This window comes from Osmerus eperlanus, chromosome 8 (genome assembly GCF_963692335.1).
Source record: "Osmerus eperlanus chromosome 8, fOsmEpe2.1, whole genome shotgun sequence".
Taxonomy (NCBI): domain Eukaryota; kingdom Metazoa; phylum Chordata; class Actinopteri; order Osmeriformes; family Osmeridae; genus Osmerus; species Osmerus eperlanus.
Window position 1 is genome coordinate 8,638,210 of NC_085025.1, and position 10,349 is coordinate 8,648,558.

At 44.9% G+C, this 10,349-nt stretch overlaps 2 protein-coding genes across 4 annotated transcripts; both read right to left on the reverse strand.

The window, feature by feature from the left end:
* Positions 1-37: 37 nt before the first annotated feature.
* Positions 38-3,459, reverse strand: LOC134024571 (cathepsin B-like). The gene is made up of 10 exons (XM_062467090.1): positions 3,329-3,459; positions 2,785-2,913; positions 2,481-2,566; positions 2,168-2,279; positions 1,813-1,928; positions 1,623-1,708; positions 1,184-1,327; positions 709-825; positions 481-609; positions 38-229 (listed from the first exon to the last, which is right to left on the reverse strand). Exons 2-10 carry the CDS (start codon positions 2,905-2,907, stop codon positions 153-155), a joined length of 990 nt encoding a protein of 329 aa, XP_062323074.1. The 5' UTR covers positions 2,908-2,913; positions 3,329-3,459; the 3' UTR covers positions 38-152.
* A 671-nt stretch (positions 3,460-4,130) lies between these two features.
* On the reverse strand, positions 4,131-10,349 carry fdft1 (farnesyl-diphosphate farnesyltransferase 1). Of its 3 annotated transcripts, none has more exons than XM_062467853.1 (8): positions 10,136-10,349; positions 8,270-8,367; positions 7,351-7,534; positions 6,949-7,077; positions 6,478-6,669; positions 6,192-6,368; positions 5,819-5,971; positions 4,131-5,665 (listed from the first exon to the last, which is right to left on the reverse strand). In XM_062467853.1, exons 1-8 carry the CDS (start codon positions 10,232-10,234, stop codon positions 5,435-5,437), a joined length of 1,263 nt encoding a protein of 420 aa, XP_062323837.1. In that variant the 5' UTR covers positions 10,235-10,349; the 3' UTR covers positions 4,131-5,434. The 3 variants fall into 3 exon arrangements, with proteins under 3 accessions (XP_062323837.1, XP_062323838.1, XP_062323836.1); XM_062467854.1 differs by lacking the exon at positions 10,136-10,349 and adding an exon at positions 8,568-8,707; XM_062467852.1 differs by lacking the exon at positions 10,136-10,349 and having other exon boundaries at positions 8,270-8,598.

Sequence of the window (10,349 nt, forward strand, 5' to 3'; positions counted from 1 at the left end):
TAAAAAACAAACTATTGGTAAGTAAGGGCACAAAAACTTCACAGTAAATGAATTTATTAAACCAAGAAGGCTTGCCATGGACAGACCACATAAAGACAAATATAAGTAGCCATGTCAAAATCGGACTGTCCTGTTGATTCCTGTAGTGCAGTCTAGAGCTGGGGTATTCCAGCCACCACCTCTGACTCGATGCCACATTCATCCCCACCACGGAGGATCTTGAAAAACCCTGACAGGAAAACAGGAGCATGGAGGGATGGTGAAGAAGTATCAAGGTTAACTCAGTCACATCAGATACTTGCTCACTGTCAGTCTTAAATTCACACTTAAAGCCCTTTTACAGTCTAATAAAAATACACTTTTACATCCTGTATCAAATCATGTAGTTGAAATGATAACACAGGCTTTTGTGATCTCAAGGGGTTGGGCGTTACGACGTCATCCAGTCCAATGACAAGGCAAGCTCTGCATGTTCAGTACCTTGGTTTCCCCAGTCTGTGTTCCAGGAGTTGGCAGCCAGCCAGTAGGGAGTGTTGTTCTCCTTCCCCCAGCCCAGGATCTTTATGGCGTGACCTCCCAGCATGTCCCCAGTCAAATGCTGGTACACACCTGGCGACACAGAAGGAAAAATAGACATGGCTGAATATACTGGAACCAGTTCATGGGTTTGTATTCATGTTTGTGTGCAGTTGAGATATGCTTTCTCACCACTCTTGTAGAGGAGGAAGTCCTCGTAGACAGAGAAGGCTGCTTCCACAGGCCCATTCTTGTACAGCTCAGTCATGATCTGCTCCTGCTTGGAGGGCACGGAGTATGTTTTCTTACCTGCAGGGGGCAACAGAGAGGTGAGCACCAACAACTGAAGAAGAAGTGGATTTGTGAGTCGGACAGAAAAATCACAAAAGTTGTACCAGGGCTGATATAAATGTTTTTATTAGTAATACTATACTATATAGTTATAATAAATGTGTATATTGATTCGTATTTGATGCATATGTTTTTGCACCCTAAATCATTGTCCTACTACACACCCTGTCAAATGTTAGTAAATGGAGGCTGAACCATTTATTAACAGTTATATTAATAACCACACTGCCACAACACACAGAGTTTCAGTATATGCTACCTGCAATAATATTTCAGTGCTGTAATATACTTGGTGCATCTCAGAGTGAACTCTTACCAAAGTACTTGTCTTTCTCGTACGCGGGGGTGTACCCATCGATGCACTTTGTCTGACATTTTGGGGTGTCCCCTTCGCCCTGGCAGGGAGGACGAGTGCCATTGACGTGGTGCTCACATGGGGGGATACTGTAGGGTCTGCAGCCTGTATGACACGCATGCAAACACACACAAGCACACACACATATACATGCATATCAAATGAAGTATGTACAAACTGCACATACACACAAAAATATTTGAAACCATTGATCGAAGATTTGAAACCATGTACGTCACAAATATTACATGCACCAAAAAGGTTAATAAAGCCAAAGTCTGATGGTCTATTTCTCCATTGTACGTAGATATTTCAGTGGACCCATTGATATTTCTGTAAGGAGGATCCTCCGCAGGAACATACAGGGAGGTTGGGAGCAGCAGGTGTCTCTGGATCTCACCCTTATTAGAGCCATACAGGCCTCCAGTCACCAGCCCAGATTTAGCCCAGTATTCCCAGGCAGCACTGGGATAACCTCCGAAGCACCTGTGCACACTCACACATTTTAGCTATATGCTTTTTTGACATTATTACAATGCATAAGATGTGACCTTTATAAGACTAAAGGTCGCACACGCAAAAACACTCACCCCATGCCACATTCCTCACAACACGATAGGAGGTCCTCGGCAGAGATCTCCACAGTGATCTTGGCGTTGCTATGGATACACAACCTGTCGGAGATAGCCTCTGCAGCTCCAAAGGCCTGTGGGTAAAATAAAACCCTGTCGATGAGTGTCCATACGCTCAACAACTTATCTTTATGGTGACCTGTAAACCTAGTCAAAACAACAGTTTTAATCTGCTAGGATTTGTGTATTCCTACTCACCTTTATCTTCACTCCATGCATATCCTCCTTTCTCACTCCACACACCCCCCCTCACTCTCCCTCACGCCTCCATTCCTCCCGTCCCCTCCCCCTCAGTGCCCCCCTCCCCTCTCACCCAGCAGGAGCCGCAGGAGCCCTGGTCTCTGATGTCTTGGATGGTGGGGCAGTTAGGCCACTGCTGCCGTGCGTCAAAGGTGTCTGGCAGCTTGACTCCAGCTGGATGCTCCCTTGGGGGGGGGGGGCATGGGTTAGAGTGAGGCAGAGACCCACACACACACAGTTGTACTCTCAGACTTTACCCTCGCTTTTCTTTCATTCATTCAGTTTTTTTCACTGCCTATTGCTTTCTCTATCTTTCTTTATTATCTCTTCCCCGATTTCTCTCTCTCTCACATACACTTTTTCCTCTGTGTGTCTCATGCACTCACAGTTCAGGCAGCGTGGGTTTGTTCTGCAGTGTGCCACAGAGACCCTGAACATAGCTGAGGTCAACATTGTAGAAGTTTTGTCCAGCCTAGATGGGAGAAAGAGATAAGAAAAAGAAAGAGGCAAAGGAGAAGAGAAAGACAGAGAAGTTAGTGGGGATGTCATGTAGAGAATACACAGTAACAACAATACTTCAACTACTACCGCTACCAACAAGAATGCAACATTTGGTATATACTAAATATCTCATTGGGTTTTGACAATTTGACCCAGATGCATAGTTCTGCAATCCTCCCTGCGTCTCACCTTCCAGGTGGTGTTGAGCTTGTTGATGTACTGGATCATCTCAGAGGAGAGCAGAGGGTGGCGGGGCCTTGCCCAGCCAGCAGACAAGACCGCCAGGAAGCAGAGGAGGACCAGGGCACGCATCCTGAACTGAGAGAAGAGGTGGTGTGTGTGTGGGACAGGAGAAAGAAGAGAAGGTGGGGAGTGAGAGAGATGACAAGAGAAAGGGAGAGAAAGATAGAAAGGGAAAAGAGCAGATGGCAATAACAAATCGTATTGTTGAAATCATACTTATGCTCTATATATTTCTCATTTTCATAGATTGAAATAACAGGCTGTGTCTAAGATCTGTAAAAAGCAATACAATGAAACTGCATATTTCTTTAACACAGATGTGATGGTGAGGCAATTAAGAAATATCTGTGTCTCTATACAGCATGACCACACTGCAGGACAAAAGTAGTTTGATCTGAACACTGTTCCTGGACATCATGACTATGGCACCAGAAGTCAGACTAACACAGGAATCAAATCAACGAACCAAAAGCACATCTTCAGAAGTTACCTGTATATTTCGTAATCTTCGTTTTTCCCACGTCAGCTCTGTCTCTGAAACACTCTCAAACTGCTTTGTTTCTCCACCAACTGTTCCTTTTTTACAGGACACCTTCACATGTGTCACCTGACAGTTTGGTACGTTTGACATAAAACTCACATGACTGGACAGGTGTCTTTCCAAAGGTTGGCATAATTGTACCAAGGGTCCTAAATTTAAGGGCTGATATGCTTTTTTTGTGCCAACATTGTGCTTTCGTAAACAAATATGACATCAGAAATGTTAATGGTTGGCCAATACTAATGGACCTTATGAGAAGCCTGGCCAAGGCAATGTTGTGTACCTGTGTCAAGGCTGGAGGATAGTTTGCATAAACAGAGCTTGTCCTGTACATGTAGTTATTTATTCATAGAAAATCCAGGCAAAGAATCTAAGGTAGTTAGTTCTATGTCATAATATAGTTTGTTGTCAATCACAAATTAAATGATTAAGTCTAAGTTAGAAAATGAGGAAGGAGTTAGGTATAAGTTAGATCAAACGTCTTAGCAGACGATATCGATCTATATCCCAAAGGATAAAACACCAGAGTTCCCTGGCCACAGTGCATTCACCATGGAGCCTTGGACTAGATGGAGAATGACACAAGCCCAGCTGATCCTGGGACCTTGGACAAGATGGAGTGTGACAAGTTTGGCTGGAGATATGGGCTTCCTCAGACTTTCTGAGAACTGTCAAATCCTCATCATACTGTCAACAAGACATCAACATGCAAAACCACATCCCCCTACTGCAACCAGAGAAAACACAGGGACACCGTTTAATTTGGTATATATTTGTTAAATTATTTACAAATCAAATTATCACATTACATAGCAATGTTTATAAGTCTCCTTTGGCTCCGTATAAAGTTACACGTCTAGTCTTTCTACTCACCAAAGCTGTGCTTTAAGGACACTTAGCAGCCTGCTATCTCCCATCTAGCTGCACTCTCTACTATGCTCTCGTCTGTCCCCCAGTCAAACCCAGTGTCTAGTCACTTCCTCACCTCGTCCTCAACTTCCATTCATCTGGAAGAATCCTTAGGTCCAAGATAAAGAAACTTGGATTTAAGTGCTGTGCAAACGTAAATGTTACGCTTGCACACATTTCATTGTGGGAAACTGCCCAAACAAAACCACATTTGACTATTGGGACCAAAGGTAGTAGTAGCATGAGAGGAAACTGAATCCATATTAACAGTGAATACGACTTGGCCTCTTCAATGTAGACTAAAACATGGGAACAAAAGCATTCTTTTGAGATTACATATTATATTAGGACTGACTACTGATTAGAAAAAAGCTAACCAAATTAAAGAACTGAGATGAAGAAAAGCAGTATTGTTCTGTGAATGTGAATTTGCTTGTGTGATTTGTCTCCTAATCACGCCGACACATCAGAAAGTGTAACCCACACTCACACTGACAATTATGAAAGTGTGAATAATATTATATTTCTATAATATATATGTATTTTTAAAAGAAATCCCTTAAATCCAAAATAAAACATCTATGGATTCATTAAAGCGTCCACAAATAAACAAAGGATTGCTCTGAAAACTCTAAACCTGACAGGGAAACTTTTTAGGTTTTGTAGGTTTCCTAAAAAACAAAGATTTTATTTTAAAAATAAACAAGAAGAAAATCACCACTTACTGTATCTAACTACCTGTTCATATGGTGTGGGTTGCAGGAAGTAAGATGGACTACGGTACATCTCTGTCAAACATACCAACACAACAATCCTGTTTCCTTATCTGACCCAAACAAACAAGGGCCAAAAGTCTTGCCTGGCAGAAATTAACCAGTTGGCTGGTTCCAACAAAACCAAACACAATCCATCGGACTCAAGCAAACACTCTTTACACTTTAAGTATTTAAAGTATTGCAGATACTATTTGAAATGATCTTTGTTCGTTCATCAAGTGTACAGTGGGTTTGAACAGGACAGCTTGGTAAGAGACTGGACATCTCTATGACAAGAGGAGAACAAGACTTCCAAGAGGAAGTGAGAGAGGGGGTGTTCTCAGTCTGTGCACCCCAGAACGGATGAGGGTGAGCTGGGCTAAAGCCAGGCTCAGTTTCCCTTCATGTCGGAGGTTCCCGGAGCCTGCGCAGCAGCTACAGTACTGAGGTACTGCCAGCTGAGTGCGGCGAGGAGCATGGCAGCAGAGAGGTACATGGGAGAGAGGTGGTGGGTGCGGGACGGGAGACTGGACTGGGACAAGGAGGACTTCTCCTGAATCCCAGTCAGGATACGCAGAGTCTGGTCTCTGGAGGGGTCAGACAAGGACACCTTCTGGAGGATCTGGAAGGACAGAGAGGCCAGAGAGAATCCAGTAACTAAAAAAAGTTAACTTGTAAAGGAAATTATCCATACCCTCTACTCTTAACGGATGACCTTGTATAATTATTGTGTGAGGGAATGATGTAGGAAGAGGACAAATTCAAACACACAAACCTCTTGGCTGTATTGGGCTATGATGCTCTGCACGGTGGCCATACTGGTTGCCTGCATCATCAGTGTAACAGCTTGTCCCTTCCTGATCTTCACCACACCCTGGAACACCTGAGGGTTGTTGTAACATGCAGAGAGGGTCGCTATCGCCATCACCTGGACAGAAGGGGAACAACATTGTTGAAATAAACAACTGAGTTGGTTTGTAAAAAACCTGGAATATAATTTACCTGATGGTAAATTTAATTCTATTTTTGTTGTTTGTGAACAATGACAGGTGTCCGCTGTGATGCAAATATTAACTATTTGGTGCCTGCCTGAACAAAACGTTATCCCCTCCCCGCCCCCATTATTATCTGGGTCTGTGATTGGCTACCTGTGGTATGGCGCAGAAGTTGAAGACGCTCTGGTTGCGCAGACGGCCGAGGTAGGCGATGACGTCGGGGACGTGGCGGAGGGCGTCAGTCACCAGGAGGTTGAGGCAGGACAGGGCGGAGTGCAGCTTGTCAGGCTGGGCCAAGTCCTCCAGGTGAGAGGAGAACTGGCTCCATGCCTGTCCACAGGCAGAGGTACACACATGGTGAAAAGAAACACACACACACACACATTCCTACATCATATCAGTGAGCGATTGCCCATCCGACAAAACGTCCGGCTCGTACCTCTTGTGGCCAGAAATGCCGTCCCTCCTGTGTGTCCTCCAGGTAGTCTCTGATGATGTTGGTCTTCTGGAGGAACAGGCCCATGGAGTTGGCCAGCTCTGTGTCGCCGCCCACCTCAGGGTCTTCCAGCTGAGAGGCTGAGAACAGCTGGGACAGGCCGATCCCCACCAGCCCCGCCACATAGTGGCAGTACTGTGGAAGGACAGAGGGAGGGGAGAGGAACGGTGCTTTCATGTAGGAACTATTTTCTTTCTACCAAACTACTCCCCAGCAAGGGCCTCTAGTGTTCAGAAGTCGTATAAAGGAGGGGGCTTTAGCTCAACATGTTAGTCTAGGTTTGGTGAACAATGGACCCCAAACCCACTTCCATAGAGGGTATTACCGACTGAGAAGTTCCTTAAATGACAATTTAGCTGGCAACGTTGAGGCAACATTCTGGCAGCATTAAGGCAACACCGAGGCAACACTAACCTGATCCCACTCCTTCATGGAGCCTACTTTCTTCTCCAGGAACTCGGCCATCCCCACCCCCATGCGGTGGCAGATGTCTGAGATGACGTCCCTGTACTCCTGACCCAGGTTCCGGAACTCCAGAGAAATCTGCAGGGTTCACGTTGAGGTCACAGAGAGAGACAGGTGAAGACCTGATTTAGGTCAGACACAGCTGTTCCAACACTTACTATGCCTGGCTGTCTTTTACAATCGGTTAAGAAAGAACCTGGTACAACTAAGCATGTGAGTGACCCTTTTAACACATATCTGTTACAGCAGGCTGACTAGGTATCTACCCACAGGCCTGAAGGGAGGCTGTATAAATACATATAATACAATACATTTACACTGAGTGAGTTTAAGCAGTTTAACAGGGCTGACCGTTGGGAAGTCGTCCAGGACCTGCCTGTCCTTCTCCTGGCTCTCCTTGAAGCACCACTCAGCCTGGTAGAGGTAGGTGTGGAAGTCGTTGAGCATTGGCACCTTCTTCTCCAGAGGGATGCTCATGTCATCTTCTACAGTGTCCAAGGCACGCAGGACCAGGTAGAAGATACACACCGCATGTCTGGAGAGGAGGTGGGAGAGACAAGAGAGTGAGAGGCAGGGAGAGAAATAGGTAAGGGATATTATTGCGCAGAAGTATTTTTGCATGCTTTTAAAGTATACAGGGAAGTGTCTGAAGTTTGAACACAGTGCAAAGAGATAGGTCTAGTGTTGGCTGCTCTGCAGAATAGCTTGACAACATTCAGAACAGCTGTCAGACCTCATCTACAAAAGGTCAAGGGAAAACGTACACACACAAACACACATGAGCAAAAATTCCTCACACGCACAATGAATAAATGCACTCACATACATGAACAAACACGCATGTATACAAACAGTCTAAGATTTGTTTTCAAAACAGCTGTGTCACTTTTGTAAACTCAACAGGGTCTTAAAATAGTGGCAGTGCAGTGAAAGGGAGTAGGCCTAGATATAACGTGATCTAATTCCTTTGCTCTCCCTCTCCAAGATATTTACAGCAGTACCTCTATGTCTACAGTGAAATAACCTAAATCATATTTAAAGCGTGCAGAGGCATGGACTTGAAGTAGGTCATTAGAACTACATAAAGCATTTAAGGGTAGAAAATGAACTCAAGGTCAATGTTAATAATCAAAAACGGTCTAAAGTTGTGTACGCGTCCAAACGGGTTGACAAGATGCCTATTCTGGCGACCACTGCTTGTCCAGGGATGCTGGAGACACGCCCCGTACCTGAGGGGACGTTTTGGAGAAAGTTTACTCAAATAACGTACCGTAACTCTCCGTCTAGTGCTTGGATAACAGCGGCGAAACTTCGACTGGTCTGATTTAGATAGAGGTAGCATGTCCGCAGACTGTCCCTCATGGAGTCCTGGCATGAGAAACAGAGAAACATGGGTTGTCTGTAAGAAGCTGCGGTTCTCAACAGGATCGGCCGGGCGGCCCAACATCCTTCCTGCATGCCACGGTCGCGCCTTCCCCCGGAGAAGATTGACCGTAAGGCGGGTCCAGGGCTCCGCGGCGTGACAGTTAACGAGCGTTTGAACACCGAGAGGGTGACCAGACACTTACAACAAGCTCCGGCCATAAGAGGGATGAAACCGCTCAGGTGTTCATGTTCAATAACTGGACAGTTTCATGATTCATAACCACAACAAACTTATTAAGTGCGCAGTAGAGGACATGGGTGTTGTGGAACGTTAAAGCTAGGAGGTCCGTAATAATAGCGTGTACTCGGCGTAGGGGCGTCACTTACTGAGTAGAGAAAAAAATGGGAGGATAGACCTATCCCACCCACAGTAATGTTATCAAGTCAGTCTACATACACTTTGAACTTGCGGAACTGTGCAGCGCAGCCTACAGTTAAGAAGTGTAAGGAGCCCCTCCCACCTCAGCTAACACACAAACACAAGCTACAGTATTTCCTAACTTATAGGCTACTTAAGGGTTGAAATACTGGAAGCAGGCCAGCAGCACCTCGCAGGCACCACATGAATAGAACATGAAAATGACTTTCAGGCGGCCGTGTCGATCTAAACTTGCACACACGTTTACAAGACGCTGCAATTGCTACTCAATGCAGCACCGAAAGAGATTTATAAAAATGTACTCATAAATGTTCATTAGTTCTTGGTTGAATATAATGCACATAAATCGTAGGTTTCCTGAAAACAAGACTTTCCATAACACTGCAACAAAGGGAGTTGTCTAAATAACGTGATTTGCAGTGGTAATGTGCTACCACCTTGCGGTAGGTAATAGTAGAGACAGGTAGCCTATACCTACGACGGCCTGTATCGCCAGAATACGCTGCTTGCCACTGCGTGCTTATAAAATATTTCACTGCAGTTTCAGTTTTCTACTTCGATAGTGACAGCTTGTCAGCTTGACAGCGTATCAAGCCTCGCTTTTTCTTCAGCTGAAGCCCCAACCCCCGACTCACATGGACTGTTACATAACAAGGTTTTCGCATCATGAGGATTTATAGCTTAAAGTAGTCTACACGCTGATGCCAGGGGTCTTCTAGGTCAAACCGAGTGCTTAACGGTGGGACTTAATAGTCAAACATGCGCACAGCATCCTTTTCCTACAGTGAACTCTCAAAGCTCATTAAGGCATAAATCTCAGCCACCGAGTCATCCTCTCCCTTTACGTGGACCAACGCCGGTGGAATACGCGATTTAACCAATTAATATTGGGTCTGAACCACTATAATAGTCACGTCTTTATTGTTTAGGCTTGGATATTCTCCGGTGTTCTCTGTTCCGCAAATAGTGCGTCTTAATAGTGTATGTTACCTGAAGCAGAACATGAGACATGCAAGGTTTTTCTGCTGATATTATCCGTCTTGACGCAATTTCATTTCCCGTTCCCTTTTGGGAGAATCATGACTAGCTTTTCAGTAGGCTAGTCTGTATGTGATGCTGGTGCATTATATAGCCAAGTAATACTGGGCACATTTAGCCTAAGTGTAATAGACTAGCCTACTGTCTATCGTTTATTCTAGAGACCGTACCTAATGCAGTTGAGTTGTGAGCTGTAGCCGATCACAGATGTACATGGTGTACCACACATGTGCATAAATTAGATTAGCTTCGTAGCAACAGTTTGAGGAAGACCAAGAGGTCCTTTCTACTCACATAGTCCAATTTGGGCATTACAGTGCGGCAGCCCCCCATTTTAAACTTGAACAGGTTGAATATTTCCTCTGGGTGTCCTAATGATTTCACGATGTCCATGTTTGTGTCTCTGGGGTTGAGAGCCAAGGATGCTGGCCAGGTGTGTGTAAAGACCTGCCAATTTCTATCCCATTCAAACTCTACGCAGCGGATACGAAATCGCCTTTGTAACCTA

What these genes read in the sequence shown, in the direction of transcription:
- fdft1 (XM_062467852.1), bottom strand. Translation starts at nt 8,583, where the DNA reads ATGGCCGGAGCTTGTTGTAAGTGTCTGGTCACCCTCTCGGTGTTCAAA. An exon ending in GCACTAGACGGAGAGTTACG is followed by an intron (nt 7,535 to 8,269) that starts GTACGTTATTTG and finishes CCTCCTCTCCAG; the next exon opens with ACATGCGGTGTGTATCTTCT. An exon ending in GGCATTTCTGGCCACAAGAG is followed by an intron (nt 6,369 to 6,477) that starts GTACGAGCCGGA and finishes GCCTGTGGACAG; the next exon opens with GCATGGAGCCAGTTCTCCTC.
- LOC134024571 (XM_062467090.1), bottom strand. Translation starts at nt 2,907, where the DNA reads ATGCGTGCCCTGGTCCTCCTCTGCTTCCTGGCGGTCTTGTCTGCTGGC. An exon ending in TGTGAGGAATGTGGCATGGG is followed by an intron (nt 1,709 to 1,812) that starts GTGAGTGTTTTT and finishes GAGTGTGCACAG; the next exon opens with GTGCTTCGGAGGTTATCCCA. An exon ending in CTTCCTCCTCTACAAGAGTG is followed by an intron (nt 610 to 708) that starts GTGAGAAAGCAT and finishes CTGTGTCGCCAG; the next exon opens with GTGTGTACCAGCATTTGACT.